Source organism: Heliconius melpomene, chromosome 12 (genome assembly GCF_056956725.1).
Source record: "Heliconius melpomene rosina isolate 202511_hmr_F chromosome 12, ASM5695672v1, whole genome shotgun sequence".
NCBI classification, from domain to species: Eukaryota; Metazoa; Arthropoda; class Insecta; order Lepidoptera; family Nymphalidae; genus Heliconius; species Heliconius melpomene.
In genome coordinates this window covers 15979772-16005890 of record NC_140400.1, presented here as the reverse complement: position 1 = coordinate 16005890, position 26119 = coordinate 15979772, and the positions used below count along the sequence as shown (strand labels likewise).

Genomic DNA, 26119 nt, shown 5'->3' with positions numbered 1-26119 from the left:
CGTCTGTGTGGAATCGAATCCACAAATGCCGCGATAACAGTCATACACTATGTTACTGCGTGCATTTAGCTTTACTTTAGCAGGTAGACAGAGCCTACCCTGCTATGTATAGGATACAATGTATCAACCAACCTGGAAACTTAGTGCTTAAAGCAATCTCAGTTCCACTCCACTCCGTTTTACCATTAAGACACGACGTTCCCTACTTTTTCATGTCAAGGCATTGCAAGGCATTGCGTGTTGAGTAGAGGAACTCAACTCCGCGTTTTGCTTTTTTATAAATTAATAAATATAAAATTCTTTTCCCCAGAACCGAGTCTTCTAGAAGAATCCGAGTCCCTCCACAAAGCAGCTCTAGAGTTGAGTATGATGGCGTTCGGTGAGAAGAATGTACAAACGGCAAAGCATTACGGCAACCTTGGCAGGCTTTATCAGAGCATGCAGAAGTTCCAGGTTCGATTTCCTTTTTTTATACTTATAAAAAATAAATTAAAAAAAAATGGAAAAATTTTCTGTTTACAATATGCATAAAAATTTAACGCCCTTTGAAATTGTCCAATAGCGCGAGTTAAAATCCCGCAAAAAAAAAATTTTTAGTATTTTCAAAAAAAAGTATTTTTCTTTACTAAGCGTAGAAAATTCAAAAAAGATTTCGGTAAGTTTTCGTTAATAAATATTCTATGTAATAAATTATTCTATACTTCATTTACGTCTCATTTTACATACTGTGAGATAAATAATTAAGATATTTTAAAAATATTTAAATTTATTTGTTATTTATGTATTGCCTGTTAAATTAAATAAGTCATGGTATATGTGTGTTATAAGATCTTCGATTACACATTCTATGTTTGATGTATTTTTATTTTAGTAAGAAAATGTTTATGTATATTTAAAACAATTTCGACCGTCCGAGTGTTAGTATTATATTAATAATTAAATTAAATCCATTCTTCAACAGGATGCAGAGACAATGCACTTAAAAGCAATAGCAATTAAAGAAGAACTTCTGGGTCCTGAAGACTACGAAGTAGGTCTGAGCGTGGGACACCTGGCGTCGTTATACAACTACCATATGAACATGCATCGCGCTGCTGAGAAATTGTATTTGCGGTCGATTTCTATTAGTGAGTACCGAGTGTTATTTTTACTATGAAATATCTATTTTTCTAACTATCTTATCTGTTATTTTTTTTTATTATGTATCACTAATCGGAGGGCAGTCGTGGCTTAGGGTCAGAAGCGTGTGACTGTATGATAGGTTGTTGGTTCGATTCCCTCCGAAAGAAATTAAATATGTAATATTTTTATTCTCTCGCTCTGGTAACAAGAAAAAGCGTGATTGAGTTCCGCCGCTCAACATGCTCCGCACTCAGTACTTAGTTATTTTATTTTGAACATAATATTAGGGCATATATGTAATATATAGGTATTTTTATTTCAATGGCGAACATATCGGTGGTAAAATTTCCGACCATGCCAAATAGGTTAAAAACAATTAGAAATGACCTCCTTTCTTACCTGTGTCAGTTTTTCATTGATCCACTAATCACCCCTGTATAATTTCAATATGTAAATAATAATTGTGTTTATTATAGGTCTAAAGTTGTTCGGCGAGCGCTACTCGGGTCTGGAGTACGACTACCGCGGGCTCGTGCACGTGTTCACGCAGCTCAAGCGCCACGAGCGCGCGCGCCACTACAATGCGTTGCTGCAGCACTGGCACGGTAACAGTTGCACAAATTGCACAAATCTAGCAACTGAATGTATACACCTGTATTTCAACTACTACACTTACACTTCTTCATACTTTTATACATATGTTCTTTCAGTTGTCTTTCTACTTAAACGCCCATGTTTAGGGTATTTCGCATCTCATAAAGAAAAAACGGAACCCTTTTAAAATCACTTTGTTGTCCATCTGTCAAGACAATTTATTTCAAGATATCAAGCTGATATTAAATATTAAACATTCAAATTATGGATAAGAAAATATATAAACTTTTAAATCAACCCAATCAAAAGACACAATTTTACTTGTGTTTGCAATTATTATTCCACTCTTAGTTACACTAAACATTAACACAATTATACTTGCATTCTTACAATTATACTTACTCACACTTATATTACATGTTAAAAATGTGTAAATACAACATTTTGTAAAAAAATTATAAAAAGTTAAAAAAAAGAACAATATTTGTTTTATAATAAATGCAAAATTACTTAATAACTCTACAAGATACATCGGCTAGTAAATGAGTTTTATGTAATGACAAATGTTTGTATTTATTTTATACCATAATTTAATCATTTCAGATCTCAGAGAACAATCAAAAGCGGAACAACAACCGGCCATAGGTGATGAAAAAGTAATTCCTTTAGACCAACTACAGTCAAAGTTCTTTAGTACCGCCACCGAGACCCACTGACTGAACACCACGGGATATGAATCCCGGACCCAAGTCAAACTTATCAATCCCGCGGGAAATTGAAGAAAATATGTGTAACTTATAAAGTTACAATGATGAAGTATGGAAATTAAAGTGAAAAGTGACAAAGTGCTTATGAAGTGTCAGTACTTATATATCAGTGACTAAAAGTGTGTTGAATAGTTATATTGTATTGTGTAATAGTTTAGTGTTAGGCTGTGCATTTGTGGCGTGACAAGTTTGTGTATTTTTTATTAAATATATGAAATTGTATAGTTAATTTAAAGTTCTTAGAAAAATCAATAATTTAGTTTTTAATTTATAATTGAAGTATAATTAATATATATAAAAAAAATTATACATGTTTTTTTTATCTCCCTGAAAATTTAAATAATACAAAGTAAGTAATAGTCACTTTTCTTGGTTTCGAGTAATATAATCAGTTTTCTTCTTACATATGCTCAAATTTTGTCACGTCTACTCAGTGTGGGTTCACTCCCTGCACGGTCAATACGCACAGTATTTATACGAACACGGTAGATAACTGCCATTAGCTTTGCGCTCACAGCCTTTTTGCTATTAAACTTTAAATAAATAGATAAAATTCATTTATTATTAAATTTAAAGGTTTTGAACTTCAAATTCATATTTTTTAATATTCTTTTAATTTGTTACTTATTTATACCATATACCCAGATAAATTTTATGAAGTTATAAGTTCAGTTCAGTTTTTTATTTATGGCGCTTCGAGCGTGCTAAAGTTATTTCTCTAATGTTTGTAAAACATTTTGGCAATTTCATTAATATATAATTTACTAAATATTTTTTTAATAATATGATTTTAATATATCTTGGAATTATTGATTGGGCAAACTAAACAAAACTAGTGACGATTTTTACATAGAAATTTCAATTCTGATTTTGGATGAATTTAAGGTGTAAAAATGCGAATGTGAAGATTAAAATTACGAATTTGAGGTTAACAACCAATAAAAAATGTTAAAAAGTATTCTTAAATAATTTAATATACATACATATTATATAAATTATACACTTTGCTATACTCTTCTCATATTATTATTACTTAACTTTGTATGGGAGTGCAAAGCTCACACCAAAATAAATTTTACATAAATAAACAAAATGCTTTGTCATTTTAAAGTAATTTTTTATATGAAACTAGATATTTAATCATATTATAATCGTAAGTTATAATATAATGTAAATTTGTATTTATTACATATTTTTATTATTATACACATATTCTTTGGTTTTTTTTTTTTCATTTGATTAAATTAGTAAATATTTTTTTTAATTTAATTTTATCTCTTTCTCATCCGGTACTAAAAAATTTAATTTGGATCAATTATTGTTTTTTTAATACTATTTACCACTAAATCGATTAGATGAGTAAAATTTCTTTTTAATAATTAATTTAATTTTTCTTTGTGCCTTCATAAGATTTGAACATTTGAAATATTTATCTCGAAATTTCTTTTGATATTATTCTGATTCTTATCTCATAAACTAAGTTAAAAATCTGCGTTCTAAAAATGTAGTCTATACTTAAATGTACGGCTGCTCTCACACGAAAAATATCCATCAAAGTGCCTGACCTCTAGAACTTTTGTCGAAAAAGAGCCAAGACTAATGTGAACTCGGTCTTAACAAAATTGTACTACTTAATAATAATATAAACATTAAATATATTATTAAAAAACACACTTTGTTTTTGTTATTTAAGGAACGTTATGACGTGTGCTTAGTGGGATTCCTGGATTATATGATAATTAAGATCTAATTATCATATAATCCATGCATGGGAAAATTCTACTAAAACAACAAAAATTATATTAAATTGTCATTTTTATATGTTGTAATTGTTTTGGACTACTGTACTCATTAAATAGTTCAGTATTATACTTATTTTAAAACTGAGCTTACTGTTAGGGTTAAATGTGCATTAAAGGCCCTTTAAACCTTCATTTCACACACACTTCACAAGACTAACTACCCAGACGCTAATGGTCATCAAGTGACACCATGCAATTCAGTCATTTCTTTTCTTCAAATCATAATCTTATTTAATGTTGCCAAGTAAATAAATATGACTCAATAGCCAGCTCTCATAAGCGTAAGGAACCACTGATAAGTTATTTGTTTATATTGCACCTTTAGAATGAAAGTAACCTCAAATGTGATATTGTCTAACTGAAACTCTTCAATCACCACTCTCTGAATTATTGCTGTGGTGTAGTATTATTTTAATCTTAAATATTTTGAATATATTTTTCCAGTTAATTGAATTTTGCAGTATAGATATTTTTTTACTTGTGTCCATTGAGTGGTCTTCAGTTTTTAATTTTTTAATTTTTTTTTGATTATTTTAAGAACAAAATATATGAAATAGAGGAAAAAACGTGATATATGAGAAATAAGAAATTGCCATATTATATTTCTAGTTTCTATTACATAAAAAGTGTACATTGTAGGTACTTGAGACTTATTTACTGCGAAGCTTAATTTAGCGAAATCTAAATTAGACAAAAACTAAAATGGTACAAATTAAAACACAAATTTATACTTATAGTAAATGAACATTTATTTTCAATCAAAATGAGAAGAATAAATTAAAGCTTAACACACACACTGGTGACAATATGAGAAATGGAATGCCTCTAATATATTTTAATTCAATAACAATTTTAAAATTCAATCAGTATCAACAAACAGTTTGCAAAATAACTTTATCAAGGCACAGTCAAGGCTACAAGTAATCTAAAAAATATAATTAAATATCTATAAAAAATTTAAAACTCTCATGTTTCTCATACAAATTCGAGTATACTCCAATAATAATCATAAATTCATAATTATACGAGAAAAAAATAGGCATTTTCCAAAACTATGTCTTCTAAGCAGGTCCCAGAAGGGCGACGAGGGCCCGTTTGTAGTCGCCTGAAGTCTCGCCCTGCTACACCCGAAGTTATGAGAATCGAACCCGCAACAATTGTCGTAGTGCAAGAGTTCAGCGCACAGTGGGACATGCGTAAAGAAACGCGTCGTGATTAGTATTGCGTAATATTTGAAAAAGTGAATTATTTACTTTTTTTTTGTTTTATTGAGAGTTCATGCTAAATAATTTTTATTAAGCTTGAGATTATACATACTTTTTATTATTAGTTTAATAATTAATAATTGATAGACAGAAAGAGGCTGTGTTTGAAGTTTGACTATTTCATAAGTATTATGACTTAATAAATATTCTTCAGTAGCTCGTTAAAGTAAAGTTCAAGTCAAATACATTTATTTCAGTCTACAGTCATTACTGTAGACTGAAATCTTAAATATTTATTTATTTAGTTATTCAAAATAATAGTATTTCAGAATACTTTTATAAGTAGAAAAAATCTCCCTCACCTCCTAATCCAGCAATGAAGATGCAGAGAAAATGGAAAATTAAAACACATTACAACACATAAAATAATACATAGTCACAGATAACTTATAAAAGTCGATAAAAATAAATGATAGTACAGTAGAAACTTGTAAAATTTTGAAAATAACTTATAATGTGCTTTAACTTATTAAAATTAAAAGTGCTGGGGTGTTGGCAATACTTAATTAAAAATATATATATTTATTTTTAATTCTCTGTATAACAATAATAAATATTGTAAAGTTCTAGCAGTGATTTAAAAATGAAATATAATAGTAAATAAAAATAATTAAATAAATAAAAAAGATAATAAAGTATTACCAACAATGAAGCCAAGCATATTTCAGCTACATAATATATATAAATATATAGATTTATGCAAATAAACATTGGCAATCATTTAGACACATTACAGTAACGTTACTTTATATGGGGGGGGCGGCAAGGGTTTAATCACAGGAAATGATAAATTCGTATGATATTCGTATACATCAAATACAATATGCCATATATTGTTAACTTTGACAATCTAATCTTAAAAAAATATTGGGCAAATGGAAGTAAAGTGAGGTCGTAGTTTAGTAAACAAGCGACAAAACATTCCAAAAAAACACAAAAAAAATTAAAAAAGACAAAAAACTAACCGAGATATCACTTTCCAGAGTCTTATCGAACAATCGTTCGTACTCCCTCTTTATATCGCCCAGGTCTATTTCCGAGCGGGTCGTTATCACTCTTATCAGCACCTTATCAGCAGTCCCGGCGCCCTGCATTGCGTCGCGAAGGCGCTGGGCGAACCATGCCGGCGCATTCTCCACACATTCCACTAAAACAATAATTACCTGATCAGTTTTGAAGTCACCAACGGAGAAAAGAGAGTCGAGTCACTATGTCACGCCAGGGTGATGGTTAACGCTGAAAAGTAAAAAACCTGAAAGAAAAGGGAACTTACCTTTTTCCGAATTGGCGTTGGTGACACAATGTCACTGACTATGACTCCGTGACATGGGGTGGTGGAGTGGAAATGATAATCTTGATAATGTGTTAACCTGTCATGACGTACGCACACCAATTGTTAAGCATATAAAAATTTATCAATATTATATATTTTAAAAATAAAATGATTTCACTGTTATTTTCATAAAAAACATCGAAACCAAAAAATATCAAGACAAGCGTTATTACAAGGTATGTCAATTGTAACACATTACGACGATGACAAGTTAACACGCCACATGACAGGACATGACACGAAGTACTGGTCACGGTCAGCATATATTCATGGCATGACACCATAACACGCCGTCACGCGGTGACGTGACACCACAACATACCCGCACTTCACTTTCCAGTGTTTTATCGTAAAGACGTTCATATTCCCTCTTGATGGCGCCGAGGTCCAGTTCTGATCGGCTCACGACTATACGTATGAGAGTGCGGTCGTCAGTTCCCATTCCTTGCATTGACGCTCGGAGACGACTCGCGAACCAAGCCGGTGCACTTTCTACACACTCCACTGGAATGTTTTCGTTTTTTTTGGGACGAAGACAGAAGAAAAAAATTTTTTTATGATTGTTATTATGTGTGTAAAGCTTAGAATTACAGTAAGGTCCGACTCCTGTGTAGATGTAATTTTACTATTTTTGAGTGAACAAAGCACAAAAGTTCAGAAAGCCTATCTTCAGGGCGGCCACAAGTCGTGGACCATACTGTACCATTCTAAATATAAAAAATATTTAAAAAAATATAGTTATTATTATATTTTAAGACAGAGTATGACTGTGTAGGTGGTGGTTGTGGATTGAATCTTCACAAGTGGAATGATTATATTTTATTTTTCTTGTCGAGATATTGACTATGAGAAATTGAATGGGAAGTGTACTTAGTTCTACGTTGTTTCTGTTTACCTAGCTATATTATATGAAATATACGTCTTAAAGCTGTTAACCTTTTATAATGATAACTTTATTTGTTAAAATTAGATTGGGAAAACGAATTACTGTTGTAAAAAGCCACTAGCCACACTATATAGAACCCCACTGTTGATATTAGTTATAAAACTCAAAATAAATAAAATGTAAAATTGTCCAAATTTCGTTTTCCAAAGAAATGGGAACGGAGTGTCGTGACAGTATGTTCCCTCTATCTACCCTGCGGTGTCCGGGATACCCCGTGAAGCAATTTTAATTTTTTTTTCATTTGAGCTTTAGCTAATAGGATAAACCATAATATACAACTGTAAAGTCAAATAAAGAAAAAAAATGTCTAAAGTTACTAAAAAATACATAAAAAAACGAATTATTCTTACAAAAACCTAGGTATTTTCTTTTAATAATAATTGAGAAACAAAAAAAACTGATAGAAAAACGAACACGAAACGATCCCTTAAAAACGACTGACAAATATCAATTGGTAGCTTCCTTTCGAGTCTGAGAATGCAAGAGTGTCAATTGTCGTTAAATTTTATAAAGTCGTATGCCTATACATCGTTTAAAATTTCTATTTTTTTCATTAATCTTTCATATCCTCATTATTGGCTCTTTATTGTTAATATAACTCGAAAGATTATTTAAAATATTATTCTCTGGTTTAATTAATATAATGTTTTGTGTTTCAATACAAACAATGTCTATTGAATGTAATGTAAAAATAATGTCTATTGAATGTAATGCAGGATAGCTGCCAACTAATGTAATAGATTGTACCATTGATTTTGAAAAGAGCAACTGTTGAGTTTCTTGCCGGATCTTCTCAGCAGAACTGCCTTCCGAACCGGTGGTAGCTTTTTGTTCATATGTTCATTCGAAGAATCAAAAGTGCTAATAATAAGTTTATTTGAATATAGAAAATTTTGAATTTGAATTTGAATTGAAACCATAGCTTTATTTGGAAAAAAAGCTAAGAAAAACCCATTATACAAAAAAATAAGTCAGTGTCCACTAACATACAATAGATTTTCGACACATTGCGTGTTGAGTGTATGTGTCACCAGAGCGAGCAAATAAAAAATAAAATAGAATTAGAATTGAACCCACAACCATCGCTTAGTCACAGGCCTGCTGGTAACAATTCAATACTAACCTATGGCAGAGAGGGCGTCCTTCAACTCTCCGTCTATCTCCGCCTTGATGGCCTGCTCGATGGTCCTCCCCGACAGCTGCTTGTACGCTTCAAACACCAAGCGGAGCTGCTCGAAGCTCTCGTGGGCTAGTATCTGAGGAAAGCCGACAGAAACATAGTTTGGTATAATTAAGTTTTGCATTTTAACATTTTTATAAATAATCTATATATATTATAGCCTACCTCGATAAATAAATTACGCAACACAAAAAATAATTTTTAATTTGAGCCAGTAATTCTTGAAATAAGCGTCTAATCAAACGAATTCTTCAGTTTTATTTTTTAGCTGCACGCTGTACCCTGCTTATAGCAGGATAAAGAGAGGGAACCTAAGTGTTAAGACGCTCCTTTCCCATAAAAACACTTTCCACCGAATTCCGCAGGCATTGTGTGACGAATGGCGGAACCACACATTGCCTCGTTACCACAGCAGAGAGTAGGTATCGAAACCACAGCCTGTCTAGTTTACGGTGGCAGGCTTGTGCCTATGCGCCACGACCGGCCTCAAAACATAGCATTCAGATTAATGTAAATCCTGTAACTTGAATATAATATATTCCATTATCATATTATAAACCACATTTACCTTATTAAAAACCTCCTCATCCGTCCCCCATTTGGCTTCGCCCGCGTCGTACAGCTGCTGGGCGCACTCCCCTGCCCTTTGAGGGTCCACACCCGCCTCTTCGTCACGAGCACCCTGTGTTGAGCGCTACATGACACGTGCTGTGTGTTCCATGCCCCGGATGAAACGACCAGACATGGGTATAGGGATAGAGGAGAATAGGGACAATCGGGCCCGGGATTTCTTAAAGGTTATTATATTTTTTCGAAGTGTTTCTTTTGAAGTGTTCCCCTTCATATTAAGGAAGAAAAAAATACCTCCATACTAACATTTTAAGATGGCACAACTTGAAATAGCATCAATAAATATCCGAGTATAACGCTACGCGTAATTTTTTTGTTTTTAGCTTCACGCTGTATCTCGCACAAAGCAAGGTAGGTAGAGGGAATCTGAGAATCTAATCTTAAAACACTCCGTTACCATTAAGACATTTCCATTCCCTACCTTCCGTCGAATTCTCGAGTCATTTTGTGTGTGCCGGAAAAAAAAAATAAAATAATCTATTCCTCCGATTGAGAATCGAATCCACAACAAATAAAATAACATAATCTAAAAAATATTGCCACTGGAACATAAAAAAGGTACATAAAATTCACTTTCTAACGACAACGAAATAAAAGGAGCGAGTGAAAGGAGGCTCTGTTTGGGCGTTCATCCGAGGCAAAGATTCTGCTTAAGCGAAAGTAAAGTTTGTGACAAGCTTTCTATTTCACTATCGTGCTTTTATAATAAAATTACTTGTCTTTACGTTACATTATCTTTTTTCTTCACGCTGTATGCCGTACACAGCTGGATAGGCAGGGCGGACCTACTAACTTAATGTTAAGATACTTGTTCTCATTTAAATCATTTCGTTCGTCACTTTTTGTCTAACGTAACATTTTCATACAAAAAATATACATTTTTAGAATCTCGTATAGTTGACAATGTTACTTCTAGATTCAGTCTTCAATTCAAACAATGTAATGTAACAAATAAAAATAATATTTCTCGCCAATCTTTCCTTTTCCCTTTTTAGTTACACACAATAATATATTTTAAATACACCGAGTGGGACCCGAACCTGCGACTAGCACGTAATAGTCAAGCTGAAATTGTTTCACATGATTTCATTTGTTAAAAAAACTTCAAAATCAATTTATAACATATCAATTTCAAAAAAGACGTGACGTATGAGAATACAACTAAATACATATATCATAAATATTAATTTTATTCAGCGTCAAGCTGATACTATTTATTCAAGTGGTTTAAAAATTAAATTATTATTAATATAAGCTATTAATTATTAGCTGAGAAAATCAACGCACAAGCTATTGTTAGTGTTAGTACGTTAGTCAATATATGTTATTCAAACTTTGTTTTAAGAGGCCGTGTAAATGTCTATATTTCATAAAAAAAAATTACACTGAGTGGCACTCGAACCCACATGTGACAATTACGTGACTTATTTAAAACATACAAAACAGTGACATGTGACAAACACAAAAAAAAAAGTTTAATATATCAAATAAAAAAAACATTATTTTAACGTATAAACATTCTATATATATAATTATTTTATTATTAAAATAAAAAAAAATTGTACTATATACGTAATTATAACTTACAGTAACAATGAGCGTCAGAAGCCGCCGGAAGTCACCTGAAGTCTCGGAGCACATGTGCTCAGCGAGAGGACGACTGTACACTGTATATAAAAAAATTATCTAAATAATTTTCAAGATATGTGTTAAGTAGCGTAACTCAATGCTGCGCTGTCGAGTTATCGGAGCGAAGAAATGAAAATAATTAACTCTCCCGAGTGGGAATTAAATTCATAATCATTGCATAAGTGAAACCTTGCTATCTATTTATATAATTATTTCTTTCCCTAAATGAAATATTAATAATTTCCTTGCTCTGGTAAGAAAGTCGACGATTTGTTGGCTTGTTTCATTCACCCGGGGGAGTGGGAAACGAGCCATCAAATCGTCGCATTTACAGTCGCATTCTTGTGTCCTTGCGCCATGACGGCCTTAACTGCCTGGCCTGTTCCACCTTTAAAAAAAACTAAATAAAATCACTTACATCTCTCATAATTCTCAACAATCTCTGCTATCTCTGGCTTGGTGCGAGTGCACAGTATCTCGACGAGGACTTCCTCATCGGTGCCCATGCCCTCCATACAGTGGTTCAATTCTTTGCAGAGGTACTCCGCTGGTGGTAGCATCAGTGCTACTATCACATCTTCAAAATGACCACCAAGCTCAGATTTTAGATCTTCTATTATATTCTGTTTTTGTGGGAAATTGTAATTGTTTTATATTGTATAAATAGTTTTTTATAAGTTAGATTTGTAATTACAATGTTAGAAAATCTATATTTTTCTTGTCAAATGGTATTAAAAAAATTATGTTTTAAAGAATGTTATGTTTGTTAACATAAAATGAAAAAATATATATCTAAAGACATTGTCTGAAACATCATACACTTGATATTTGTAGGTCCAATTATCTCTCTAAAAAAGTTTTAAATAATTGTCTTAATGATGTCAGTGAGAGTTATGAAAGTGCAGGAAGCAATCTCTTTAAAAAAATATTTATGAAAAATTTGTACCAAATAAATTTAAGAAATAAATTAAAAAAATGCTAGGTTGTCTCTCTGGCTATTTTAGACTAAGACTTTTATTAATTACTTGTGATTGAGTCATCAGTACAAACCTTTCAACCAACATCACAAATTTACTAGAAAAAATCTTATAAAATACCCAAAAATCTGCCTTTCGTGTTTTTTTATATTAACAATTCTAAAAGCAATCTATTATAGCCTAAAAGTGGTAGAGTGGTAATACAAACAATCCTTTAGAGAAACACAACCATTGTTTATAGATGTTATGTAATAATTTGCACCATTATTAATGCTAGTACAATGTTGACCTTGATATGATAAATTACGAACATGTTGCTTTAACATTGTTTTAAAATGTAAAATATTGTATAGATATATATATTTTTAATCTCTAGAAATCTCTTGCATGTAAGACAATACATAAAGGAAATTTAATTTTTCTTTTTACCCCTTCTTCAAGACATATTCAAGATCTCATTCTATACATGTATATAGGTTGCAGTCATCAGCGTACATGACATCCCCAGTGAGGATTGAACTTGCAATCCACATAGCGGGTTAGGCAGAGGGAACACTAGGTTCGCTCTCCCCATCATATATTTAACTTCCCTTAACATAATTATTTAATTTTATTCATAATGATTGTTATTCTAAAAATTATTGTATGTATACAATATTTTTTACTTATAATTATGGAGGATAAAACTTTTTTTTTTTATTTCTTTTGTTCTACAACATGCATAAAAAAATACTCTTCCAATAAACAATACCTACCCTGCCATACTCATGAGTGAATGCCTGAGAAATGGCTTGACGCTGGGCATTAGACCGTGTAGTCAATATATCAATAATAGTCTGCTCATCAGTTCCAAAGCCTTTCATTGCTGCTCTAAGGGTAGCTGCATCTTCCGCCGCATTGAAGTTGGTGACACCATATACAGTGGGCTCACGCTAAAAATGTTTAACCAATTTTTATTTATTTTGTCTTTTGTAGCTCTGAATCGAATCTGAATATGTAGCAAAGTTGGCAGAGAGAACCTAGTGTTGACACCTCTTTCCCCATGCACCATGCTATGTTCCATATATAGTGTATTTAATAAATTCTTAATTCCTACTGTAATTATGTCAATTACTAAATTAAAATATATAATAATTGAAGTATATTACAGTGATGATTCATATATAATTTATATAATAAGTAGTTGAAACAAAAAAGTAATAGGTCAAGGCAATTTCCCGCCCTAAGCTCAATTACACCCTGATGTCATCAGGTTCCGCCCTAAAACCTTTTAGTAAACACTTTAATAAAAATAAAACGTTTTCATCTACTTACGTGGGGAGACATTTTATAAATCTGCAACGTAAAACTGAATAATTCAGATAATGTATCTAAAAATAATTGTAATGAGATGTTATTTTTATACAAAATATAAATTTTTCACACGAAAACACGAATAACTGATATTACTGCTGCCACGAAAAACACCGATGTCCGACTGACATTTCCTAATTAGAAATTAAGAATGCCGAGTTGATGACGTCATTGACATTTCAAATGTAATGTTGCCATAGTAATCTTTTTCTTTCAAATTAATGATACCATGGCATGCTCGAAGCGCCACAAATTAAGAACTGAACATTGCTGGACATAGGCCTCCCCCAGGGTGCGCCAGGGTGTGCCCAGGGCTCCCGACCAAAAGTATCCCCGATCGAAGTAAAAAGCATGAGGACCCCCGGAGGGCATGTATGAAGAGGTTGATGACAATGGATGAGACGAAAGAGGTATGTAGAGTCCGTAGCGTTTAGCGCTAGGAATAAAGCGTGAAGCTGTGCTGTACTGCTGCTTTGCTGAGTTTAAATAAAAGAACATTAATATTCTTGGAAATATTTATTAAAATTATAAACCACTTTCTTATTTCTTATACAACAGTTAAGTAATATGTTCTCATTCTATGTAAATGTAACATAGGCGTTTAATAAAGGAAACTTTGACAAGACAAATTTCGGTGTAACAGCGACGCGACATACGCAAAGTGAATAATAGGCGCACCCATCGTCAGGGGTCCCGCGCATGCGCGCAACCAAAGTAGCACCATCCTGGGGCTTTTAAACACGTGATGTTCTATTAAAAATGTATTAAATTATAAATCTAATATTTATCAGTTCAATTAGTATCCATCCGTTCGACGCTATATCCCGCACACTGCAGGGAGGGCAGAGGGAATCTAGTGTTAAGACACTCCGTTCCCCACTTTCTGCCGAATTCTAGAGGGATTGTATGTTGAGTGGCAAAACTCAACGCCGCGCTTTGCCTCAACACCAGAGCGAAGAAGCGGAAATATAAATAAATAAATATTTCACTTCCTCGAGTGGGGATCGAAACCACAACCGTCGTGTTACAGTCACGCCATTTTGCCGCTGCGCCACAACGGCCTCGTTCAATATGTAACAATGTCCTACTAATTATGGGCCATCTATCTATAATTCAAGACTTACTTAAAAAAAGAATAAAAATTTTACATATTGAAACTTCAGATGTGATAAAAGAGAGAGAGAGATTAAAATAATTAAAATATAATTTAAATAGTCACTATAGATAGCCAATAGTTTATTTCGTAAAAGTAAAACAGTTTTTCTATGATTAATATGATTTCTTTATTAAATCACACATATAATGAAAGTCACTTAATAAATAAACATTGCGATCATCCTCAACATTTCATGCAATACTAGCTTCCCTACTTATTAGCTACATCTACATGTAACACAAACAGCTATAAAAACATACAAATATAGTCGATAATTTAATTGAAAATAATAAGTCACTGTTTTATTACAAATTCTTGTCTAGAAAATTAATTTTATTGATAAAACTAGTCAAGAGGTTAACAATACATTACAATTAAAACAAGAGCAGGTGCAGACACGAAATTGTTAAGGGTGTAATGTATTATTCATTGTTTTTCTTTTCATATAAAAAACTTTCAAATTTATTTTTACAGAAAAAAAACAGAAATCAATCAATCGCCAATGTTTATAATTTCTATTATAACATTACCTTGTGTATATCATAACATGCTAGTTGTGAATTAAAATTAAATTAACCATTAATGACAAAAGGATGATTGTTATAATTTATTCCCTAAATTTATTCTAGAACAACATTTAAAAGCTACATTTATACAATAAATAATAGACAAATAAGAACTGATTAAAAAAAGGTTTTTACTCCCAAACAACTACCCGGTAGTCTCTATCCACGCTGTCTACATAGAAGCCATTCATATATGGACTTGGAAGAACTTTGTTTAGCTGAAAAAAATCATTATTTATTTTAATTATACATATATGAAGATACCAAGAAAAATGGACTGTAAATATAAACAGTATAGTAGTTAAGAGTTAAACAAAACGTAACATTTTTTTTTTAATTTACAAATATTTATGAATAACACTAAAAACTTGGACAGCAATAATGTTTGTATCACAAGACATAGAATAAAAATAAATATATAATAATAAAAACTATAATTATAAACTATATATAGTAGTCATAACTAAAATAAACTTATAAGAACAAAAAATATATATCAATTTTATTTCTGAGTTTCTTGCGCAGGTTCTTTGCTTTCAACGTTCAAAAATGAAGCTTGTAACTTTTTACTTTGAATAAAAATATTTGAATTTTTAAAATTTTGAATGGAAAAGACAAATTTGGATAGCAGGCATTATAACTAAATAGTTAATTATATATTTTTTTAGATTAATTCAAAATAATTAAGTAGCATACATATATAACAAAACAATGAGAAAAATAAAACAAAATATATCTATCAGAGATCTTTAATATAAGCAAATTATTATTGACACATTTTATAATCACAGACATTTTTTTATCTATAATCTATAAAACATCAAATTATTATTTTTATATAAATTTTAACTGAATTTAAACACATACCAATGTAATTTAATTAAAACATATGATTGACTACTTAATATCTACAATATAAAAGTAATAAATAAATAAAGTTCTTTAAATATTATGTTTACTCATAACATAATGCTAATACAACTAAATATTAATAAAACAGTTATCAATGAATCAATTTTTTTTTAGGTTTTGTAGATAGTAAAGCAGGAAATAGTAAATCTGGAAGTTTATATATTCGAATCCTGCGTGAGGCATTGTTTGCAAATTGACAACCACTATTACACTAACTTACTTACAGCCCGCGAAGTCTAGCGCCTATACAGCTTTTTGACAACCGACCTGGCCTACACCTCTTGTGCTGATGGCAACGTCGCGTTTTCACTTTTAACATTTTATTTTTATTAAATAGTGTACGTGACGCTGTTCTTGACAATATAAAGGTAAGATTAACTATTAACTCAAACGAACATCAGACAAGAGTAAAAAATTATGTAATATTCCGGCAAAGAAATAAATCTAACACTAGGTTCCCTCTGCCTACCCGTCTGTGTGCAGGATGCAGCGTGAAGCTGACTTAAAGAGTTTGTTCGAATGAAGGAACTTTCGAATAGAAAAATCAATTTGAAAATTTTGGTTTGGAAGTTAATTGATAGATAGTTAATTTCCATTTATCACCACGCGGTTGAGTACAGTGGTATATCTATATTTAAAATTGTATGATTACAGCTAGTTACTATTAAGTGACCACTCCGTTTTGAAATAAAATTATTAATCATTAATATAATTAAAAAAAATATTATTGTTATGAAATAAATATTAAAGATAAATGTAATAATGGGTTTAAATCTATCTATGACATAAACGCAGAGTATAAAATTGTTTTACTTAAAAAAAAGGTCAAATTGAATTTTTTTTGTAACAAATATACACATACTTATTTTTATTTAAAAAATAGTGTTGTCTACTTAAAAAAAGGCAAACTAGAATTAAATATACATTTTTCTATAATTTTATGTCCTTGCACAAACAAATAAAAAATCATGTCATTGTAAATGAAAATGAAACACAAATACACAAAAATGAAAGTTAAAAACCAAATTAAATGGACGTAAATAATAAATTCTAATTCGATTGGTTAGACAATACGAAATATGGCCCCGCCCTCTGCCTACGGCGCCTCCTCATGCAGGATGACAGGGTCTATAAATAAAGAATATATATCTAACTTGTGGTATTATTCTTTTTTTTATTTTTATATGCTTTTCTTGTTATTTGAAGTAATTTATAAGTAGTCGTAGTATTTGGAAGTAAAGTATATAGTATGTTTTTATTGTTAATATGTAAATTGAAAATTATTTTCTATTTTTTTTGTATTTTACTGTATTATATTTTAGTGTTTTTCCTGTCATGCAACATGTGATAATTTAAGAATATTGTAAAATGTTAAAAACAATAAATATTATAAAAATACCAAACCAAATAAAAGATTAAATTGCATATTTTAAAGATTGTTAAAGGAATTAAACCTGCTAAAAAGAAATTTTAGTATTTTTATAATTTAAGATTAATTGACGATATGTTAAAATATGAAATAACACAAGTACACATATGTATGTATGCATAATTTTAGTTGTGCTGCCCAAGTTTTAGTTAATCATTATTATTTGTATAATAATAAAAAGACATATAAATCGTATGATATTAGAAAATCGATTTTAATATAATTATTGAAATCGATATTTATCATCAAAATGATATATGAAATGGTGCAACATTATATTTACTACTTACCACACTATTGTTAATTTTCACTTCAGTCTCAGTTGTGTCTTCACTTTCGCTTTCATCAATTATATTGTCATCTGTAACATATAGAAAAATATATTTAATTTATTTTACATAATAAAATGAAATCAGTGACTATATTCCAGTTCTAACACGTACTTGCTATATTTGAATTTCAATTTAGACAATGCATATTCTATGGCGGAAATCAACACCGCGCTTTGGCTTATTAGAAATAATAAAAAAAATATTCTTCAGGGATTCTACCCACAGCCGTCGCGTGTACCGTTAGACATTGGCCCACCAAGCCAACGATAACGTCAAGTACTCATATCAATGACTATTTCCATAGCAACAACAAAATAAATCTATAAATGATTAATTGTAATCAATATAATTAAAATTGTTTATACATACAAAACATACTCGTAGACTGTACAATTTTAATTTCTTATATATTATTTCTTTTTTTTTTTCAATTTAAGGTCAATGTAATATTTTATCTGTTTATTACTTGATAAGAATTTTTTACACTACTACTGATTAGGAAATAACCTATATTTGAAATAGTTTGTTTGTTTAGGGGTTATTGACTTTGACTTTTAGGCCAGAGGTCGTGTGGGTTCGATATTCACTCAGGGCTTCGCCTCCGTGTTGACATGGAAATAAATAAGAGTTATGTTACGGTAGCTTACATCGAAACAATTCGTGATGTAATAAATAATATAGGATAATGTTGATAAATTAACTATCCAGCAAACGAAGCTTTTTCTAGTTTGAGCCTGTAGTTTCTGGATTAGCGCATTAATATGACGAGCATGAGCACGAGCGTACGACTGTAGACGCGACTGTTGGGTGTTCGATTCCCATTGCGGGAATAAAGTATTTAATATTCTCAATTCTTCGATTTCCTCGCCCTGGTAAAATCAAAGCGCGGCGCTGAGTTCCTCCACTCAACTCGCAATACCTCGAGCGGCGGAAAGTTCGCAATGGAGTGTGTTAACACTAAGTTCCCTGTGCCTTTGAAAGTTAAGAAATAAAAGTATGCAGTATTAAATATTACATACTTTATGTTTATTGTAAAACTAAATATATATTTTTATTTAATATACGTAGGTACGGTTAGAATAATGTAATCTCTGTTTAAAACAAACAAGCTACAAATGATTAATTATATTTGATTTATATTAACAATGAGAATGCAAAGTATTCCGTAAGATTATGATAAAAAATGATGACGCGTTCGTTACTCGCGGCGGTACTCGATTCAAATATTGTTAAACAAATCTTTTCTTGAGTGAAGCGTTCACTTTAACCTATTTATCTTTATGTTTTCAGAAAGTGTGTAAAACATTATACGCAGTGAGATTCGAACATGCACCTCTTGGAAACTGTCTTCTGAACACCTAAACAGTGGCACGGATTCAAATCCCGCTACGTTGAAATTTTTATACGTTTTCTATAAATATTTCTATAAAAATTTAATTTCAATATGTAAAATAACATTTCAAAGGTGTCAAACAAAGCTTAATTTTATCACATATACCTATCTACTGCATTCTAAGTCGAGAGACAAACATTAATGCGTAGAGATAAAACAAAAATATTATTGACTTTTATATAGAGAATTAATAAAGTGAAGATTATCCATGAAAATGGAACATATAAAGTAATAAAAAGCGGCGTCACGTTTTTTCTACGTAGCAGGTTAGGCAGAGAGAACCAACAGTAAGGTAAGGACACGCCTTAACTTGAGACTGAGCTCTTAATTTGAGATTAAGATATTGCTATGAACGTAGGAATGCGGGGGAGGGGGGCTGTTCCGTGCCCACTACACAATATATACTAACAAAAAATTAAGCTTGAAAAAAACATTTACACAAAAAGATCCGTTCGAAACAACAGTCAAAGCCTCCGTCAGAAAATATCTGTGGATGTTGTGCTGTGAGTGACGGAACTCAATGCCATAAAAAATATTTTATCTGCCAGAGTGGGGGGGGGAATCATACCTTCGTCGTTTTCACTTCCACTTTGTGTTTTTATTTTTTTTCATTATATGCATATGCGAGAATATTTTTATTTAAAAGAAATGTAGTTGGAAAATTTACAGCGTTTAGTTACGCCACTAATGAATCGAAAGTGGTCAATGGACTATAAAACCAACGGGGCTTCTTTATATACATAAGTACTCGAGATAGTGTTAGAGAGAATGTATGTAGATAAATTATCTTATTCCTTTCACGTGAAAGTAATAAGATAACATATCTACATACATTCCATTAATGATCACGTACTAAAAATATAAACTATTTTATATACGATTTTGATTGATTAATGTTCTAATTCTATTATTTGACTTCTCCAAACAATTACATTAGGAGATTTAGATTTTTTGTTCTTTTTGTTGCCAAGTAACAAAGATATGAAAAGTTGAGTTCCGCCACTCAACTTACAATGTCTCGAAAATTGGGCGGAGCATGGGGAACGGAATGTCTTAACACTAGCTTTCCTCTACTCCAAGGGATGTATAGCAGGGTTGGTAGGTTCAGGTTGGTAGTTGAAGCTAAAAGAAACAAAAAGGAATCTTAAGTCAAACTTACCCTCAGAAGGCAAAGTCAACCAAAACTGCGATCTAAACGTATACTGAAGTCCGGGCGGTATCTCCGATCGTCTGTCACTATTCATAGTACTCGCTAATATCTTTGCGGCGTCTACTAGAAGCGAGGCGCGCCAGGAGGCGGCGTATATGAGTCTCATGGACGACTGGGCTGCTGTCGAACAGATCATTGGGTATAGGGCTTCGTGGCGGCGAAGATTGCAGAATGCTATACCTGTAATAGAATGAGAAATAAAATGTAAAACAATGAATTAATATATATTTCAGGTTGTCTCCGGCACACAGCAGGGTAGGTAGAGGGAAACTACTGGTCGCACGCTTGTGCTTTCAACTCAACTTTTTTGTAACCACGCTTTTATTAGCTTTACCTAAGTATACCTTAGATAGTAAGGATTCTTACAAGATCCTGTTGAGTTGATCCTGAACTGTTGAGTTTCTTGCCGGCTCTTCTCAGCAGAACTGCCTTCCGAACCGGTGGTAGCTTTTTGTTCATATGTTCATTCGACGATTCAAAAGTGCTTATTATAAGTTTATTTGAATAAAGAATATTTTGAATTTGAATTTGAATTTGATCCATGTAATCGGCTTTCTACTATATGATTAGAAACGAAAAATTATTTATTATAATGTAACCCGTGTTGTAATGTTGAATATATCAATAGGTATTAGGTAAATGGATATACCTTATCAAGTTGTTAATGATTGTTGTCACATCTTGACATTTTAACAAACAACAATATGATTATATATATAAAATAAATTAATAATAAATTAATGTATTGTTTTGACTGTTCGAACCAGTCCTGACAGACAAACGGGCGCCCGCTCTGTCTACCACCGCATGTGACCACGGACTACTGTAACTACTATTTTCGAATATATAATACTACTAGCGGCCCGCCCGCGGCTTCGCCTGCGTGAACTATGTTATTATTAATTTCTGTCTCCATGAGTACCTACGCCCTATAAGTGACGTCCATGCAAAATTTGAGACTCCTAGTATTTGTAGTAACGAAGTTTCATACAAACTTTCGACCCCAAAAACAACCCCTTAGAAGTCGAATATTGCAAATTCCCATCTTAGCGAGCACCTACGTCCTATAAGTAACTCCTATGCAAAATTTGAGATACCTAGCACATGTAGTTTCTGAGATTTCGTGATGAGTGAGTGACCTTTCGATTTTATATATATAGATATATTGTACGCGATTAATCCGGTTACATGGTTTCATTTAAAATATAACCATACACTACTTTTATAACGCTATAGAGAATTTGTTTATTTGAGTAAGTACGCTAATCTCAAGAACTATAGGCTTGAAAATATATTTTTGTACTGGACAACTTTTTGAAGTATTACTATCTGATATATTACTTTACCTTATTTGTTTAGGTACAACCTATTGCACAGGCGCGGCGGTCAGAGTTACCTCGGTCATTTGTTTATTTAATTCCCTTTAAAACGCGGGCGAACCCGCAGGTTAAATTAAGTTATAAAATAATCGGAATAACAAATGCATTAATAAGGAAACAGATAAGCCGTACACGTTAGGATCTTTGTACACTGACATCGTTATCACTGACCTTAAATGACCTAAGCTTATCGTAGTTATTGCTCTAATTGATACTAAAACAAGTATAGATAATTATAATTGCTCGAAATAAATTGTAGTATAAAAGAGAGAAAGTTCTCCCGTTGGCTTTATAGTAACTATATACAAAGAAACCGAGTCGAGGCCGACACTGTGCACTAAACGCGACGGCTGTGGGATCGATTCCCACTTGATGGAATGAGATATTTAATATTTTCAATTTTTCGCTCTGGTATCGACGCAAAATAGAGCATTTACTTTCGCCACTCAACACACAATGCCTCAAGAAATCGGCGGTAAGATGGGAACAGTAATAATGGGGAACTGGTACCCTTTGCCTATTTGTCTTGACGCGTCCCATATAGATTCCTTCTAATTTTATAGTCATTACCTAGAGACACTAGGTTCCCATTAAGACACTTCCATTCTCCACTTTCCATAGAAGTCTGGAAGCATAGCTTGTTGAATGGCCGAACTTAACCCACGAATCGAACCCACATTGCACGACGATAAAATTATGTAAATTAAAATCACATAAAGCAAACTAACCATGAAATTGAAAAAAAAAAGTTTGTACGTCTGTATTTTTAATTTGGGAATGTTAAAAATAAGACAATGGTAATATATTTTTTTTGCTTAAAAACTGATTTATAAGATTTAGCAAAACACGTGCAAGATTAATTTAAAACTTTATAAAATCCACTATTACGCTGATTCTCGCAAATAGCAGGGTAAAGAGAAAGGAGTGTCAAAACACTCTGTTCCCAATTTAAACATCGAGTCATGTTTGGCGAAACAAAACGATGTACTTATACTGTCTTTACCAGAGGGGGGAAATGTAATAATTTATAGCCTCGAGTGAAAATCAAACTCACAACCATCGCGTTCCCATCGAGCACAATGGTCAAGACATTTTATTAATGTATAATTTACATAGGAATTCTATTTTGTCTTATCAGTTATCATAGTTTGTATAATTAATCTAAAAACGTGAGGCAGACATCATACTATAAACATATATTAATATATTTTTTTGCTTCAAGATGTATCACTCACCTAGCTGATTAGGCAGAAGGAACCTGGGAACCTAGTGTTAAGACACTCCGTTCCCATTTAGATATTTCCGTTCTCAACTTTTCGCCGAATTCTTGAGGCATTGCGTGTTGAGTGGCGGATTTCAACGACGCGCTTGGCCTCGTTACCAGGGAGGAAATTAATATATTAGATATTTCATTCCCCCGAGTGAGAATCGAATCTACGTGTCGCGTTTTTAGTTGCACTTTTGTACCCCTGCCCTACGACGTTCTCAAACTATTAAATATGTATAAGTTACAAATAATAAACTTCATGTATCACATGAATATCATTGTGACATAGTTGAACAGGTAAACGCAATGATTGTGGATTCTATTCCCATTCCTAGGAATGTGTATTAATTCGGCGGAAACTGGGGAAAAGAGTATCTATTAAGGTACTTAATATCATTTACAATGTTCCGTCTACCTACCGCGCTATGTGCGGGATACGGCGTGACTCAACAGCTGGGGAACATACCTTGAGGCTTTCTATTAACATAAAACTCCAGTGTCCCTCGCCACATATCAACTCTGACACCAACAATGCTGCCACGGCAGAACCCCAAGTAGTCTTTAATAATAACTGCATTATGTCTAATAGCACCAGTGTACGATAGGCCATAGGATTCGGTATCCTTGCCTAATAGTGATGTGAATATAAATTGGGAGTCGACTATGTTAACTTTGTCAGAACCCAGGCCTACCATCTGTAAATAAAAAATATATATTTGTACCATTTCTAATATTTTGTAAAGTTTTTGTGTCCAAAGTAAAAAAAGAAAAATATTTAACACTGGTATTTGAACTGGTACCACTATGGACATGTTATCGACATAAATATGCTGAAACATACATTCCGTTGTGATGCAGTCGCAGAGGGGCGTGATTGTAAACACAATAGGTTGTAGATTTACGAGGGTAACCTAACCTAGGCAGAGGTACCAACCATGCTATATGCACGATACTGTTCAACATTTAAAGATAGATAAACAAAAAAAAAGAATAAAAGATAAGAGTATCAATGAACTAAACAGGAATTCAAACAATCTTTATCCACACATCTGAAAACATTTATTATTAATATATAATTTTAAACTTTACAATTTATTCCTCACATATATGGTGTTTTCTTACCAGATTGAAAAAATAAAAATAATTGCCCATACATTTGCCAACAATGTAACAATTTTTTTTATTATTTTGTATTACAAATGCAAAAATTGAGGCTATTGTGGCACAGGGGCAAGGGTGTGACTAACATGACAGTTGTGATTCAATCCCCACTCGAGGGAATGAATTATTATTTACAAATATTTTCAGTTCATTGCTCTTGCCACAAAGGTAAAAGCCCGGCATTGAATTCCTCTAAGTGAAGGCTCAAAGAATTTGACAGAAAGAGGTCCCCTCTGCCTACCCTGCTGTGTGTACCCCCGGGGTACAGTGTGAAACTGATTTATTACAAAGTCTAATGACGAGTATATTATATATAATTAATCCTGCCTTCTGAAAATTAATAAATAAAAACAATTATAAGCTTAAAAAAATTATTAACTCACAATATCAGTGCCATATGTTTCAGTCAATATCTTAACTTCCCAATAATAATGGTAATTGTGTAAAAATGGTGTGTCCCCTTTAGCCGCAGCTGTTCCTGAACTATAAAGGGGGTGGAAGGTCACTTGTTTCTTGTCTTCACTGACCACAACCCAGCTAGACCCATTATTATCAGGCTGTGTCCAACCCCATTCACTTACTGTTGAAATTTTATTGTTACTTATCATTACCAATTATTGATCTGAACTAGAAAAGATGTATTTTTTTGGCTTTAGCACGATGAGTCCCGCATATAGCAGAGTAGGCAGAAGGAACCTAGTGTCAATACATTTCGTTTCCCACGAATTGCCCAATTTTCGAGATATTGCATGCTGAATGGCAGAACTCAAAGGACGCGCTTTGTCTTGTTACCAAGAGCGAGGAAATGGAAATAGTTCATTAACCACATTTCATTGTGAATTAAGATTACAATAATATTTTACCGTCATTGTCTTCACCGCAAGTACAAGAACCCAGCTGTGTCCATAGTACAGGTGCTTTTTTATTCCAGCATTGGCAATAAGGCTTCGCACACCTTTCGTCACTACCAGATTTAGAGCTTAAATTGATCAGCATCGTGACCGCATAAATAATAAGCTATAATATCAAAATTGCTAATTTTTCCAATAACTCGCTACAGGTAAAATTTTGTAATGCCAGTAAATATAACACTCTACGGTTCTCACGTAATAAGACCCACAGCAACATGTATGAATATTCCGTTGAATTCCTTTTTTATCAATTAATAAGCGACTATTTACAAGCAAGAAGAACAAATAGCACAGCTGATTAGCTGAAAACAGTGAAAACTAACGAGTGGCAGTTGAAATGATATTTATACGACCTCTCGCTACGTTAAGAAATATGATAACAACTAACAAATTTTATGTAATATATTCATTGTAACATAATACATAAAATTATTAAAAAAATGGCAAGATTTAACTTTTCTATTTCTATTTTAAAATATGATGACTAAATTGTGTATATACATAATTTATTTCTAAACGGTTCTTTACCGAGAAACTTCCGGAAATATCGTTGTAAAATGGCGGGAATTTAAAATAGCTTTAGCCATTGTTTGTTATTTATTATTTTGAATAAAGAAATAATGTAAATTTTTACGCAACGACGCAAAAGAAATGTAAATTTCGGTAAAAGTTATTGCTATAATAGTTTTTTTTAACAGTAAACATTTTTATTCTCTTAAATAATAACTAAATTGTGTAAGTGTTATTTGGGACACCGTAACAAACTACTATTTCACCAGAAGCATTAATAATCTCCATTTAACAT

The 26119-nt window shown here is 32.1% G+C and overlaps 3 protein-coding genes across 11 annotated transcripts in view; 1 reads left to right on the top strand and 2 right to left on the bottom strand.

Annotated features, from left to right (window-relative positions):
* The window catches only part of Pat1 (Protein interacting with APP tail-1), a 43964-nt gene extending 41174 nt beyond the window's left edge, over positions 1-2790 (top strand). Inside the window, exons 10-13 of the mRNA XM_085194789.1 lie at positions 311-453; positions 962-1127; positions 1599-1727; positions 2320-2790. Coding sequence (XP_085050915.1) covers positions 311-453; positions 962-1127; positions 1599-1727; positions 2320-2432 — 551 coding nt within the window. The 3' untranslated portion in view covers positions 2433-2790. The remainder of the gene's footprint in view (positions 1-310; positions 454-961; positions 1128-1598; positions 1728-2319) is intronic.
* A 2219-nt stretch (positions 2791-5009) lies between these two features.
* Positions 5010-13748, bottom strand: AnxB10 (Annexin B10). Of its 8 annotated transcripts, none has more exons than XM_085194791.1 (8): positions 13560-13748; positions 13001-13177; positions 11687-11891; positions 11227-11306; positions 9578-9703; positions 8953-9085; positions 7206-7387; positions 5010-5406 (listed from the first exon to the last, which is right to left on the bottom strand). In XM_085194791.1, exons 1-8 carry the CDS (start codon positions 13569-13571, stop codon positions 5347-5349), a joined length of 975 nt encoding a protein of 324 aa, XP_085050917.1. In that variant the 5' UTR covers positions 13572-13748; the 3' UTR covers positions 5010-5346. The 8 variants fall into 8 exon arrangements, with proteins under 8 accessions (XP_085050917.1, XP_085050919.1, XP_085050916.1 ...); XM_085194793.1 differs by having other exon boundaries at positions 5010-5403; positions 13560-13747; XM_085194790.1 differs by lacking the exon at positions 7206-7387 and adding an exon at positions 6516-6697 and having other exon boundaries at positions 13560-13747.
* A 1108-nt stretch (positions 13749-14856) lies between these two features.
* Positions 14857-25607, bottom strand: LOC146534169 (SPRY domain-containing SOCS box protein 3-like). 2 transcript variants are annotated; one of them, XM_085194721.1, is made up of 6 exons: positions 25267-25600; positions 24787-24983; positions 23709-23937; positions 20546-20776; positions 17952-18022; positions 14857-15538 (listed from the first exon to the last, which is right to left on the bottom strand). In XM_085194721.1, the coding sequence occupies exons 1-6, from the start codon at positions 25397-25399 to the stop codon at positions 15452-15454; spliced, it is 948 nt and encodes a 315-aa protein (XP_085050847.1). In that variant the 5' UTR covers positions 25400-25600; the 3' UTR covers positions 14857-15451. The 2 variants fall into 2 exon arrangements, with proteins under 2 accessions (XP_085050847.1, XP_085050848.1); XM_085194722.1 differs by lacking the exon at positions 14857-15538 and adding an exon at positions 16054-17360 and having other exon boundaries at positions 25267-25607.
* Positions 25608-26119: the final 512 nt, after the last annotated feature.